The sequence below is a fragment of the Argentina silus genome (genome assembly GCF_951799395.1).
Source record: "Argentina silus genome assembly, chromosome: 5".
Lineage (NCBI taxonomy): Eukaryota > Metazoa > Chordata > Actinopteri > Argentiniformes > Argentinidae > Argentina > Argentina silus.
The window spans coordinates 2905393-2920392 of NC_139659.1; the positions used below are offsets into that span (position 1 = coordinate 2905393).

Consider the following 15000-nt stretch of genomic DNA (forward strand, 5'->3'; position numbering starts at 1 on the left):
TGAACTCCCTGTCCATCTTCTTGTGCTTCAGCACCACTGCAAACTCAGTGTAGTTGGTCTCCACCACAGTGATGTCCTTCACTCTGTTATGGCCTGAAAAACAAAATGGCATCCGAAAATAACAACAACAACAACATGAATCTTTCTTTCTCACAATGTCTCTCTCTTCTCCTTATGGATGGTGGACTCACGGGTGCTGAAGTAGGTGTACTGCCCAGGGATGGTAGCCTTCTCATAGCTGTAGAACTTACTGCTGCAGCCTGATGGCCTGCACATCAGAGGAACAACCAAAGTACTCTCAATTACTGCTTTAATATAATAATACATGCCATTTAGCTTAAGCTTTTATCCAAAGCGACTTACATTGCAGTGAGTGTATACATTTCAGTATAGATGGTCCCAGTGGGACTCAAACCCACAACCTAAACGTTGTTAGCGCCATGCTCTACCAACTGAGCCACAGAGGCTTTAATGCCTTTATGCCAGGGTTAGTGGCCCTATGATACAATATGCAGTCCACATACAGTGCATTCGGAAAGTATTCACTTTTTCCACATTTTGTTATGTTACAGCCATATTCCAAAATGGATTAAATTCATTTTTTTTCCCCCTCATCAATCTACACACAATACCCCATAATGACAAAGCCAAAACAGGTTTAGAAATGTTTGCTGATTTATTAAAAAATAAAAAACAGAAATATCACATTTACATAAGTATTCAGACCCTTTACTCAGTACTTTGTTGAAGCACCATTGACAGCCTCAAGTCTTCTTGGGTGTGCGGCTACAAGCCTGGCACACCTGTATTTGGGGAGTTTCTCCCATTCTTTTCTTTCAGATCCTCTCAAGCTCTGACAAGTTGGATGGGGAGCGTCGCTGCACAGCTATTTTCAGGTCTCTCCAGAGATCTTAGATCGGGTTCAAGTCTGGGCTCTGGCTGGGCCACTCAAGGACATTCAGAGACTTGTCCCGAAGCCACTCCTGCGTTGTCTTGGCTGTGTGCTTAGGGTCGTTGTCCTGTTGGAAGGTGAACCTTCGCCCCAGTCTGAGGTCCTGAGCGCTCCGGAGCAAGTTTTCATCAAGGATCTCTCTGTACTTTGCTCTGTTCATCTTTCCCTCGATCCTGACTAGTCTCTCAGTCCCTGCCGCATTCAAGCCAAAGAGTTCAATCTTGGTTTCATCAGACCAAAGAATCTTGTTTCTCATGGTCTGAGAGTCCTTTAGGTGCAAACTCTAAGTGGGCTGTCATGTGCTTTTTACTGAGGAGTGGCTTCCGTCTGGCCACTCTATCATAAAGGCCTGATTGGTGGAGTGCTGCAGAGAAGGTTGTCCTTCTGGAAGGTTCTCCCATCTCCACAGAGGAACTCTGGAGCTTTGTCAGAATGACCATTGGGTTCTTGGTCACCTCCCTGACAATGGCCGATTTTTCCAATGGACAATTTTTTTGTACCCTTCCCCAGATCTGTGCCTTGACATAATCCTGTCTCTGAGGTCTACAGACAATTCCTTCGACCTCATGGCCTGGTTTTTGCTCTGACATGCACTGTCAACTGTGGGACCTTATATAGACAGGTGTGTGCCGTTCCAAATCATGTCCAATCAATTGAATTTACCACAGGTGGACTCCAATCAAGTCATAGAAACATCTCAAGGATGATCAATGGAAACAGGATGCACCAGAGCTCAATTTCGAGTGTCATAACAAAGGGTTTGTATACTTATGTAAGTGTGATATTTCAGTTTTTTATTTTTAATAAATTAGCACACATTTCTAAAGACCTGTTTTCGCTTTGTCATTGTGGGGTATTGTGTGTAGATTGATGAATTGAATCCATTTTAGAATAAGGCTGTAACATAACAAAATGTGGAAAAAGTGAAGGGGTCTGAATACTTTCCGAATGCACTGTATGTGTGTGTGTGTGTGTGCATGCGTGAGTGAGTGAGTTAGTGTGTGTCGATTATGACGTGTGATAGTGTGATTTGACAGGTAAGCACACGTCCAGGGAATGTATGAGATATGTACTGTGTGCATCTCTCTCTCTCTCTCTCTCACACACACACACACACACACTCTTTCTGTCTCTCTCTCTCTCTCTCACACTCACCACTCACACTCACACATACACATACACACACACACACACACACACACACACACACACACACACACACACACACACACACACACACACACACACTCTCTCTCTCTCTGTCTCTCTCTCTCTCTCTCTCACGCACACACACACCACCCACCCACCTACCTACCTCAGACTCCACATAGTGAGGTTGACGTTTCCGTTGGTTTGTGGGGTGAGGATGCCCATGGAGACCCTCAGCTTGTCTCTGTAGGGGATGAACGCAGGGGAGTCGTAGGCCAGGCCCACACGGTACCACCGGCCTGCAAACTGAACACACACACACACACACACACCCCCGCAGTCAGACCTGAACACAGCCACACACCCCCCCGCAGACAGACCTGAACACAGCCACACACCCCCCCGCAGTCAGACCTGAACACAGCCACACACCCCCCCGCAGACAGACCTGAACACAGCCACACACACCCCCGCAGACAGACCTGAACACAGCCACACACCCCCCCGCAGACAGACCTGAACACAGCCACACACACCCCCGCAGCCAGACCTGAACACACCCACACCCACCCACCCACCCCCGCAGCCAGACCTGAACACACCCACACCCACCCACCCACCCCCACAGCCAGACCTGAACACACCCACCCACCCACCCACCCACCCCCACAGCCAGACCTGAACACACCCACACCCACCCACCCACCCACCCCCACAGCCAGACCTGAACACACCCACCCACCCCCACAGCCAGACCTGAACACACCCACACACACCCACCCCCACAGCCAGACCTGAACACACCCACACCCACCCCCACAGCCAGACTTGCTGTTGTTACACTAACCCTTTCAATTCGAACATACTGTTGAAATGCAGCATTTCAACAGTATGTTGAAAGAGACCCTAATAAAGAGACACAGAGACCCTAATAAACTCTTATTAACGTTATTACGATGACGTGGGTTCGCCTCCTACATATCCACAGCCATGGGAATCACTGGATAGAACGGAAAACTAAAAAGGGTTTGGATGAAATCAAAAGGACTGTGCAGCTCTGTGTATGTCGTGTTGAGACATCCGATACGGTGGCGTGTGTCACCCTGTTTCTTTTGGGGGGGGGGGGGGGGGGTTCAACGTGACTCATCCATCAAATGAACCGAATGTGCTGGAAACCACCCACACACTTATTGAGACGAACGACAGAAAGAAAAACTCTCCCTCACGAGGCCCCTCAGATTCCTGCCTCCGGGTGAGCCTCGTTCCAGAACGCTGCTCCATCCCACGCGTCCTCGTTCAACCACCTTTTCACAGATCTGAGACGAGCGGGCCGAAGCAGAAGCTCCATCTAAACCCACGGCTTTACACCCAGCGAGTCCTGTCAGATCTGCAGAGCGGGCGTAGAGGGGAGGGAGCAACTTCCTGGAATCGAAACGGCAGCCCCTTGTCCTATCAGTGTTGCAACCCTGCCGTCCTCTTGACCTTTGACCCCGAGCCCTTGTTTACCTTGGGGGTGAGCCACTGTCCTAGCGCGACCCCGAACACAACGTTCCCCGTAAGGGGGACGAACCATAAAGCAGCCAATCAGGAAGAAGGGACAACAGAAATATGTCTGTTTACATTACATAAGAAGGACTCACCGTGTTCACAAAGCATCCGTAGTCTCACTAGAGGTGAAACCAACCAGGCAACACGCTGACTAGTCTAGCCGGGCCAAAATAGCTGACTAGCCTAGCCTTACCATTGGTTATCATAACTGGATATGTTATTGATATTGTCCTATGTGATCGGGCCCCTGCCCTGTTGCACCCTGGGAAGAAGGAAGCTGCGGTATTGCTCACCCTCTGCAGGTTGAAGTCTCTCTGGGGCTGGATGTCTCCGTGGATACCTGTCAAACACACCACCGCTGTGGCGAACGTCACCAAGGCAATCCTCATGGTTGCTAAGAGAGAGAGAGAGAGAGAGGGGGCAGAAGAGGAGAGTAGAGTACAGTAGGGTAGCGTAGCACGTCCTGGGACCAGACAGATCTGTCAGGGAGGATATGTTTGTTGAGAGTGGCAATGCCAAGTCTCTCCGGCCCGCCCATCATACGGCCCAGCCAATCATGTCTGAGAAGCAGAGGACAGTTGTCCACTCTGACAGGAAGAGTAGAAATGATCGACGCTTCAGTCTCTGAATCCTCACTGGGAATTCCTGGAAAGGCGTGCGTGTGTGTGTGTGTGTGTGTGTGTGTGTGTGAGAGAGATAGAGAGAGAGAGAGAGAAAGAGCGATGGTGTGTGTGTGTGTGTGTGTGTGTGTGTGTGTGTGTGTGTGTTGCACTCAGTGGCTGCTGGTGCCGTTCAGTTTTTTTAGGAGCATGGCCTTATTTCTATTCCAGCATATTGGATGACTGTCATTCATATTCCGTTCAATGCAGAAACATCGATAGGTTTAGGCTATTTACATTACATAGCCACCCCGCCCGGGCGAGATGACATCATGAGGTTGCTACAATCTAGCCTTTAATGCAGGTGCACAGGAGGCGAGTTACATTGGAGTGATCAAGGTGACAGTGACACATTCAATACCGTCTTGCACACTCTTGTTTGCATCCAGCTGATCTGATCACCCGCACACACAGTTCATTTTCATAGCAGCCACACACAGCATCACCCTACTCTGTATAGCCCCCTTCTCGCATCTACGCGCTCTCCTCCTCTCACCTTGGCCCTCCTGGGCTTCCGTGCGCAACAGCTGTCTGTGACCAGGTGCAAAAAGCTCTCCACGCTAAATCTTCAAACCATATCACCCATAACCTGCACAGCGCACCTGGGCGAAAGTCATCGGGTTAGTACGTGTAGATGTGTCCCCTTAACCCCGGCAACCGGGATGAACGCACCTTTAGCCATATCGCATGTTTCTCCGACCCCGTTTTCTAACGATGGTTAAGAAACCAGAACTAGGGCGTGTGAGCTACAATTACAATCCATGTTTAAAGTCCCCCAACAAGCAGCTTAGCAGTTACACGGCGGGCCTCGGTGGCAATACATGAATAAAACCGAAAACTTACCTTGATTCGGAGGAGTTGAAGCGTCTGCTTTTATCCAGTTGTAAAAAACCGTACATTTAAAAATGGAAGTGTTGGGTAGTCTAGCCAGCTAGCCCACATTTCTCTGTTGAGTTTCTCCTCTGTTGCTGATCAGGCTAGTCAACTTTCTTCTGTTGTTGAGTATGCTAAATTAGCTGCATTAGCAAGTGAAAGGTAAACTAAGAAGAAAGATTCTTTATGCTCCTTCTCCTTCATTTTTGAAGATATAAATTTCTTCAGAACTGCTCAACTTTGATCTTTCTCTCTTTGAGTCAACTACTCACCACACTGTGTGCACTACAGGTGCGAGCTGTCTAGATGAAGTCTCTGATCCTTTGATTGGATGGGGAAGATGTTCATACTGCAAGAGCTCTGATAGGTTGGAGGACGTCCTCTGGAAGTCGTCATAATTAATGTGTAAGTCAATGGAAGGGTTTGAGAACCCCGAGCCTCCTAGGTTTTGTGTTGAAGTCAATGTAGCCAGAGGAGGAAAGAAAATAGCCGTCCTCCGGCTACACAATGGTGCTACCCTAGAGGGTGCTGTTGAGACTACTCAAGACTTTCATTGCAAAACAGTGTGTTTTAATCAGGTATTTGGTGACGTGAATATATTTAGAAGTAGTTTTATCTAAGAAGGACAACTTTTTAAATGTTTCAAAATGTTTTATTTTTCTGAAATCACTGAGTAGGATGGCCTTCCTCCTCAGAGGAGCCTCCTCTGGTTACACTGTATGGGACCTCCTTAACTGTTGTTCTATGAGAAGAAAGGGAGATCTACAACACATTCAACTACACTTTTGTTTGATCATTATATTAATCATGTCACGTTCCTTCCTGAACAAACAATAATCCTAATAATTGTGTTTCTGATCAAACCGAACACACATAAAAGCGCTGTTTGGGGAGAGAACAGCTTAATGATATGGGGGGGGGGAGGGGGGGGGGACATTGTCAAAAGAAAGACTGCTACCAAATACAACAATTTAAATACTTTTTATTAATATTGATTTGACATTGCCATTGGGTTTTGTTTTTTTTCTTCATTTTTTTTTTTTTTTCTTCGAGAGCATTGAGATTTACAGCTGAAGTCTTTTGGACAAGAGGACATCAGTGTGACACAGCACACCTCACACACCTCCCCTGAACATTCTGTACATGCTAAAGGCGGTTCCCTGGCAACCTGTAGAAGAACACGCACTTTCCCTTCTCTGCCATTGCTTGAAGTTGTTCCTGAGTACCACAACAGAAAAACAAAGACAAATAAAAAGTGCATTATGTAACCATGTTGGTGAGAAGGGGGGGTGGGGGGTGGGGTGGTGGTGGCGGTGGTGGTGGTGGGGGGTGGGGGGGTAGGGGTGGTGGTGGTGATGGGGGGGGGGGGGGCGTGGGGGGGGGAGATAAAGAGTGACGACTCGGCACCCATTATCCAATAGTCAGGAAGGAGAAGAGAGATGGGTTTTTTTCTTTTTTTTCTCCCCACACACAAAGCGTTACACTCCCTGCTTGGTTCGGTTGCCTGATGCAGTCCTCTTGATAAATCAAGTTCAAGCTTTCATTAAAAACCCTGACGAAGAAACAACCTAACATATTCAACAACCAGGAAGCCCTGTCACTTCTCCTGGAAAACCGGTCTCGTGATTGGCTCAAACATACCATATAACTGATATGAACCAATCGTAACAAAGCATGGTATAATTTTCAAAACAACTGACCATTATTCGCTGGTCATGTAAGATTTCACAAACAGGACAGTGAAAAACATTCCGTTATCACGAGGTCAACCAAGGTCCATCAATCTGTTTTATTCATTCCTCAAGTACTATAGAGCAATGCATTGATATTTCAACATCATCTTTTATAAATAAATCAGACATTCTTTGATACAGTAGGGGGCATTGTGTTGTCTCCTAGGGAATGAGGGTTCACTGGCAGCCATTTTGATTTGTTGGGGGAATACGGCTCTTCTCTTGGTTTAAAGACATGGCCAGCACCCTGTCCCTACTGCTGCCTGCTTCCATTGGTTTGTGGGGTGGGGTGGACACACACACACACACACACACACACACACACACACACACACACACACACACACACACACGCACACACACACAGGTTTCTATTTAGCATGACATTACAGGAGTGAGATAGCACCAGTAGAGGTGTGTATCTCTGTGCCAGGCCACATGGCTTTACGAATAGCTGCAAAAACTAAATAGCTGCATGTATTTTACAGTGAGAAGGATTGTTTATGTCAAGTTTGATGTAAACAAGTGGCCATTTTCTTTTTAAACCATAAATGACTATCAACAAGAGACATGTTGAGTGGAATTGAGCAATGGTGGAATGTACGAAATCAAGTTAGTAGTCATCGAAATAGTAAACTGATATTCTGCGTGACAGACTCTCGTCTGTGTGTTTGTGTGTGTGTGTGTTTGTGTGTGTGTGTGTGTGTCAAAACCAATGGAGGCATCTGAACAGAGAGGGCCTCAGCACAGCCACACCGTTGGGCTGGTCTAGGGCGCCCTCTAGTGTGCTGATGCAGTCATAGGTCTGGGTGCTGGCAACATCTGATTGGCCTTCATGTAACCCCCCCCTCCCCCCCCCCCCCCCCTTTACTCCTGACACAAAGCTTTGATTTCACACACAGAAAAAAAAACAATCAAACGCATAGCCGTTATACAGTCAACGCACAATCAAATAATGAATAACCATACTTTATAAAACAATAATTTAAATTACAAAAAAAAAAAAAAAAGTCAAAATGGACATATCTGGGGCACACAGGGAGACACAGCGGCCATGTTTGAATGCTTCCAAAATGCATCCATCCTTCCTCCCTTCCTCCCTTCCTTCCTTCCTTCCTCCCTTCCTTCCTTCCTTCCTTCCTTGCTCACTTAGAGTAATCACTGATCTGATAATACTGGAGAGGTGACAGCTTTGACCAGCCCTGCGGTGTTCGCTCAGTGATTACTTCAAGGAAAGGATGGATGGATGGAGGGAGGGAGGGATGGAGGGAGGGAGGGAGGGAGGGAGGGATTTGTTCAAACCATAGGAAGTGTGGTGCCCGTTCTGATCCCTCCGGGGCTGCCCCCCAATCAAGTGACACCCTGTGGACCAAACACACCTCCCCCCCCCCCAGGATGAAAAGCATCAAAGCTGCATTCTCATGTACCCCCCCCCCTCCCCCCTCCCTACCCCCAACCAATTTCTTTACAACATTACTCTTCCAATTACTCTTTCTTTACAACATTATTGATCACTCTTTCTTTTTTTCTTTCTTTGTTTCCCCCCAAACATTGTGATGAAATGACCATCACTCATAAATACAGTAATACTGCTGGGCTGGGGCGCTGTGATGTCACTGCCACCCGGTCAGGAGAGATGAGGGATGGCCCAGCCCCTGAGTCTCATACCGGGGCCTCATACCGGGGCCTCATACCGGGGCCTCATACCGGCTCAGAGCACGCTGAGCGTTCCTCCACAGTCCACCTCAAACAGACAAGGATATTTAGCTGCTGAAAGCAGCTCATGATGTGTTTGTTTGTGTTAGTTTTGGAGGGGACACTGGAGGTGACAGAACAGCTGCCATAGCTGCTGGATGGTAGGGTAGGGGACCAGGCTGGATGGTAGGGTAGGGGACCAGGCTGGATGGTAGGGTAGGGGACCAGGCTGGGTGTTAGGGTAGGGGACCAGGCTGGGTGTTAGGGTAGGGGACCAGGCTGGATGGTAGGGTAGGGGACCAGGCTGGATGGTAGGGTAGGGGACCAGGCTGGATGGTAGGGTAGGGGACCAGGCTGGGTGTTAGGGTAGGGGACCAGGCTGGGTGTTAGGGTAGGGGACCAGGCTGGGTGTTAGGGTAGGGGACCAGGCTGGATGGTAGGGTAGGGGACCAGGCTGGATGGTAGGGTAGGGGACCAGGCTGGATGGTAGGGTAGGGGACCAGGCTGGGTGTTAGGGTAGGGGACCAGGCTGGGTGTTAGGGTAGGGGACCAGGCTGGGTGTTAGGGTAGGGGACCAGGCTGGGTGCTAGAGAGAGAGAGAGAGAGAGAGGACAGGTGCATAGTGTATACCCTGGGAGTATACTAGGGCAGAGACATGGGAGAGTAGGGTGGGATGTTACAGGGACTAGGACTAGGGGTGAGATGTTACAGGGACTAGGACTAGGAGGTTAGGAGAGACATGGGAGAGTAGGGTGGGATGTTACAGGGGAGAGTAGGGTGGGACAGGGGTAGGGTGGGATGTTACAGGGGTAGGGTGGGATGTTCCAGGGGAGAGTAGGGTGCGATGTTACAGGGGTGAGTAGGGTGGGATGTTACAGAAGTAGGGTGGAATGTTACAGGAGTAGGGTGGGATGTTACAGGGGTAGGGTGGTATGTTACAGGGGTAGGGTGGGATGTTACAGGGGTAGGGTGGGATGTTACAGGGGAGAGTAGGGTGGGATGTTACAGGGGAGAGTAGGGTCAATGTTACAGGGGTAGGGTGGGATGTTACAGGGGTAGGGTGGGATGTTACAGGGGTAGGGTGGAATGTTACAGGGGTAGGGTGGAATGTTACAGGGGTAGGGTGGAATGTTACAGGGGTAGGGTGGGATGTTACAGGGGAGAGTAGGGTGGGATGTTACAGGGGAGAGTAGGGTCAATGTTACAGGGTCTGTGAATGGTACTGTAGGGTGGGTTGTGACAGGGCCTGTGAATAGGAGTGTTACACTCACAGTAAGCCTTAAGGCACAGTGCTCTGCTCGTGTTGATCATTCATGCCGCTGAGACGAAAACAAGAAAGACAATTAAAAATGTTGACGAGGAGCATCTTTCCCTTTTCTTTTTCTTTTTCTTCCTCTCGTTCCTTTTCTCCTCTCTTTCTTCCCCCTATCGAGCGAAGACAGTCTTTGGATCATTGGGCTTGCCGTACGCGTCAGTGCCAGAGAGCTTGCTTCTGTAGCACCAGAATATTGCACTCGTCACATTGAGCCAGTCCTCACAAAACAGGAGATTTGGTGCTTTTCAGTTCTGTTCTCTTCATCCAACAAAAAAACGTAGCCTCAAACTGAAGGCATCCCTTCGGATCAAACCTGCACAATGCCACCAGAAAACCCACACACATACATCTATTATATATATATATACATATACTTATACATATATTATATAATATATAAATAAATATATATATATATATTATATTATATATTATATAGATAGATAGATATATATCTACCCCAGGCTTCAAACTGTGGTTAAATTTCTTTGTGTTCCAGCGGCTGATAGGATGTATAGTTGAAAGGCTGAGAGCGCCCCCTAGTGTAGTGGGGGGAGAAAGCCAAGCACATATCATGGCAGCATAATAACATGATGTATTGGAATCGCAGCACAGGAAACTCGATGTTAAACATACAATCATCCTTATATGTAAATACTATTCTACAAATTAAATATATTTGGTGTAAATGCAGACATATTTTCAATAGAAAGCTTTTTATCAGCTCATCTTATGGCTGAGTATTGCACTGCCGATGCTGGATCCCTATTGCACTTAAAAATCCTTCAGTTTTTCGATCACACGTGTGATTCCCCCGATCGTTGACATGCAGCTCCCGGGCTTGGCGTGTGTTAGTTAGACATGGATGGGGGGGGGGGGGGGGGGGTAGACGCCACACCGTTGAAGCCTGTGGGTGGGTTACTGTGTGTCAGAAGCCGCTGGTCGGTCAGTGTGCAGGTTTGGGCCGAGGGAGAGCCCTGCTATGAGGTGACAGATAAACAGATAGACAGATAGGAGTGTAGTTCTTCCTCGGAGTCCTTCATTGTGCCATGTTCCTACTGGTTGTCTATGTCCCTCTATGTCCTTTAAATGGATGTTTTTGCATTCTGGAGGATGCCACGCCCCTCTCAGCTGTGTCCAGCGCCTCTGGTTCAGGTCCAGGTCCGGGTTCGGCTCTGGGTTGTGGGGGGGCGGGGCGTGGGGGGTCGGAGTGCGTTCCAGGGGTGGGATGGGATGGGTGTCAGATTGGTGTGTGACCCGGATGAGACCCAGCAGAACCTCTCTGTGGTCGCTGAGGTAACGAGGAGCGTGGGCTTAGAAGGGGGGGGGGGGAATAGTCTTTTTTTTGGGGGGGGGGGGGGGGGAGGGGGGGGGGAGTGGCGTAGTGTGTAGGTTGTGTGTGTGTGTGTGTGTGTGTGTGTGTGTGTGTGTACGGGCTTGGGGGTGGGGTGGGGCGGGCGGGCGGGTGGGGAGTCAGAAGTGATCTCACAGTTTCTGCCTTCCTGAGACAATAGCCTGGTGGAGCTCCTGGTCCAGCGCAGCGTAGCGCCCCCTGCTGGAGTCCAGGAAGTAGAGTTTGTCTGACACCACTGTGGGGTCGAAGCCCTCCCGCCTCATCTCTGTCTTCTGGAACTTGTATGTGCCTGTGAGAGAGAGAGGGAGAGAGGGATGTATGAGAGAGGAGAGAGAGAGAGAGAGAGAGAGAGAGAGAGAGAGAGGGAGAGAGGGATGTATGAGAGAGAGAGAGAGAGAGAGAGAGCTAGTCGACTCCTCAACCCAAAGCAGGGATTCCACAACAGTTGATGTTGAGATGATGTGATGGACCTCCAAAAAGAAAGGATGCAAGAAAAGGACTTGGAACGGGGCCAACGGGCCAACGTAGGAATGGACCAGCCTCAAACCCAGTCTCACCTGTCTTGTTCACCTCGACCAGGAGGCGCAGGAAGACGGGGCGGGCGTAGGGAGGCAGGACCTTCTCCAGATCCTTGAAAAACTTCTCCAGGTCTGTGGAGTACTGGGGGTCAGCGATGGCGGCCATACCGGCCTTCCCCTCCGCTCCTGAGGCAGAGGAAACATGGATGGAGGGATGAGAGAGAGAGAGAGGGTTGTATGAGAGAGAGAGGGGGGAGGGGTGTATCAGAGAGCAGAGAGAGGGGTGGAAACGCGGTTGAGGGATGACGTCATGGACCAAGCGTTCTAAAACAGTCCTGCTGCTCACCACAATGCACCAACCCACCAACCCACCAACCAACCAACCCACCAACCCACGTGACGGTTGGCGCCATTCACTCAAGCAGACATTACTGGCATTGTTAACATCATCACACACCATTGGTATTCACAGTATTTCCTCACTAGTCTCCTCCCATCACCACTCAACTCACCAACTGCCAAAGAATTCCGGAACACTCCCAACCTAGAGTGCCAAATGTTTTATGTGGCGTCTACCTCGCAACAACACTTTGATTGGCTACAAAATGAAGCATCATCGTTTATGCATTTTTGGTGAATAAAGTCACCCTTGGCGCTCTAGAATGTTTCCATGACTTTATTCACCTTTGGCACTGCCGCAACTATAGCTGCTTTACCTAGAATGTCTACCTCCACATGGGACAGGTCTCCCACGCGGAAGACCCAAGCGTCTACCATTCGACCAAAACAACATCCTCAAGATCTCAGGGCGACAATTTAGAGTTTACGTCTCAGGCAGGGCTACCTGCTTCTAAACCACCTCCGCTACACACCTACCATGTCCAGAGCTGGTTTATCTGGAACCTCAGCTTTCTCCCCAAACAGTGGACTTGCCGATGCCACAATGTAAACATTTCAAGGCAAATTAAACTCTATATTTAGTAACGATAGAGTAACGATCTATGATCACCAACGACATCGAAAGTGAAAGCGCTAGGATGTTCCTCAGTGAATCCAGCGTTTTAGCGGTATTTTTTGGCGCATTTTGACATGAACGCATTTTGACGCGTTTAGCGAGTCGGGTTTCGATTATGCGATCCAGCAGCACGCTGTTGAAAAATCCTGGGGAGACCACCACCATCTCCACAACTGCTTCTCCTGGAACCTCCACGCCCCTACACCAACACATCCATCTTTTTAAACTAGCTTTCATTCTTTAACTATTTGTATTATTGTTTTTACTGACTGTGCTTTTGTTTTACTTTTTTAATCTATCCATCTATTCTTGTTCTCTCCATGGAATGTATTGTCTTTGAGTACTGAGAAAAGCACCATACAAAATAAATGCATTATTATTATTATTATTATTATTATTATTATTATCCTTCACGTCCATAGCTGCTTTACCTGGAACCTCCACTCCATACACCACCACATCCTTCATGTCCAGCAGCCGGCTCAGGGTCCCCTCCACCTCCGTGGTCGACACGTTCTCTCCCTTCCAGCGGAACGTGTCCCCTGTGCGGTCCTTGAAGTACATGTACCCATACTGATCCATGATGAGGACGTCGCCTAGAGTATCCGAAAGAGGAAGCATTTAGTCTTCTGTTAGCTCTCCACTCTGTATTCTGACAGCTTGGGTTTGAAATCAAACGATTACCACGGAGGTTAAAGTAGAGATTCTCAGCTTTGATTCAATGTTTTCTTTTTCCCCCCGATTTTTTCCATTTCACGGTTTAGAAATTACAACCCTTTTTACACAAATATATTATACAAATATACAAATATTCTATTGGCACCAGGGTTGGACAAGAATTCATTTTATATTCCATCAATCCAGGAAGTGTTTTACATTCCATCAATGCAGGAAGTGTTTTGAAACACCAATTCAATTGCACAGCTTTTTTTTTTTAAAATTTGACAGTGAACATACAGTTTACTCAGATACTCTAATTGTTTTGCAAGTGTGAGACAGAGAGAGGGGAGGTGGGGTGACAGAGAGAGGGGAGGTGGGGTGACCAGGAGTCTCTCACCTGAGAGATAGGCCGTGTCGCCCCTCTTGAAGACACTGCTGGCGATCTTCTTACTGGTGGCCGACTCGTTCACGTAGCCGTCAAATCTCCTCAGAGGGTCGTTCTGGATGATCCTGCCCACTAACTGACCTGGCTCACCTGGGGGGGGGGGAGAGAGAGAGAGAGAGAGAGGGGAGAGGAGGAGGGGGGGGAGAGAGAGAGAGAGAGAGAGAGAGGGGAGAGGAGGAGGGGGGGTGACACAAAATATTGTATTTATCAACAACAACAAAAAATTGCAAGTACAGTGTGCAGATCGTACTACGATACGACTTCAGGTGACTTCAAACATGGATCTACTCCAGCAGTGTGAAGCTGATCTTTTTTTAAATATATGTTTTTAGGGCATTTCTGCTTTATTGGGATAGAGACAGTAGAGATTGACAGGAAGGACGGGTGAGAGAGAGGAGGGATGACATGCAGGATATGTCGATGGCTGGAATCAAACCAGGGACCTTGCGATGATATGGTATGCGCCTTAGTGTGCTACGCCACTGAGCGCCTCAAAGCTGATCTCTACAGGGTTTACTGACCAGGTTTGCAGGGGATGCAGACTCCGTCGGGCCCTCTGATGAGCTCCATGGTCTCCTCGTCCACCTTCACCAGTCGGATGGGGTAGACGTAGGGCAGGATCTGGCTGTTGAAGCCACACGCGCCAGTCTGCCAACAGCAACGCACAGCAACGTCAACTCAACTAACTAGTCAACCAACCAGTCAACCAACCAACCATTCAACCAACCAGTCAACCAACCAACCAACCAACCAGTCAACCAACCAACCAGTCAACCAACCAACCAATCAACCAACCAGTCAACCAACCAGTCAACAAGCAATCCCTGAACTGGGTTCACTGCAGAAGCTACAGCAAGGCAACCATTTTGTCAGTCTTGACTTTGACAATGAAGAGAAAGACAAGGCGTCTAAAAGTTATCAAAAGAGATAAGGCCATCATAGACAACAGGCTCATTTTGACTCTTGATAAAACACTATGGCAATAAACACGCACACACACACACACAGACACACACACACACACACACACACACACACACACACACAGACACACACGCACGCACGCACGCACGCACGCACGCAC

At 48.5% G+C, this 15000-nt stretch overlaps 2 protein-coding genes across 2 annotated transcripts in view; both read right to left on the reverse strand.

Moving 5' to 3' along the window:
• ptgdsa (prostaglandin D2 synthase a) overlaps nucleotides 1-5174 on the reverse strand; it is a 6472-nt gene extending 1298 nt beyond the window's left edge. The window contains exons 1-5 of the mRNA XM_083670862.1: nucleotides 5152-5174; nucleotides 3943-4043; nucleotides 2268-2407; nucleotides 192-268; nucleotides 1-93 (exon numbers count right to left, since the gene is read on the reverse strand). The exon at nucleotides 1-93 is cut by the window's left edge and continues 18 nt beyond it. Coding sequence (XP_083526988.1) covers nucleotides 1-93; nucleotides 192-268; nucleotides 2268-2407; nucleotides 3943-4038 — 406 coding nt within the window. The 5' untranslated portion in view covers nucleotides 4039-4043; nucleotides 5152-5174. The remainder of the gene's footprint in view (nucleotides 94-191; nucleotides 269-2267; nucleotides 2408-3942; nucleotides 4044-5151) is intronic.
• Nucleotides 5175-11296: 6122 nt separating this feature from the next.
• Nucleotides 11297-15000, reverse strand: part of slc27a4 (solute carrier family 27 member 4) — an 11908-nt gene continuing 8204 nt past the window's right edge. The window contains exons 9-13 of the mRNA XM_083669856.1: nucleotides 14438-14564; nucleotides 13869-14006; nucleotides 13243-13407; nucleotides 11836-11982; nucleotides 11297-11567 (exon numbers count right to left, since the gene is read on the reverse strand). Of these exons, the coding sequence (XP_083525982.1) occupies nucleotides 11410-11567; nucleotides 11836-11982; nucleotides 13243-13407; nucleotides 13869-14006; nucleotides 14438-14564 (735 nt within the window). The 3' untranslated portion in view covers nucleotides 11297-11409. The remainder of the gene's footprint in view (nucleotides 11568-11835; nucleotides 11983-13242; nucleotides 13408-13868; nucleotides 14007-14437; nucleotides 14565-15000) is intronic.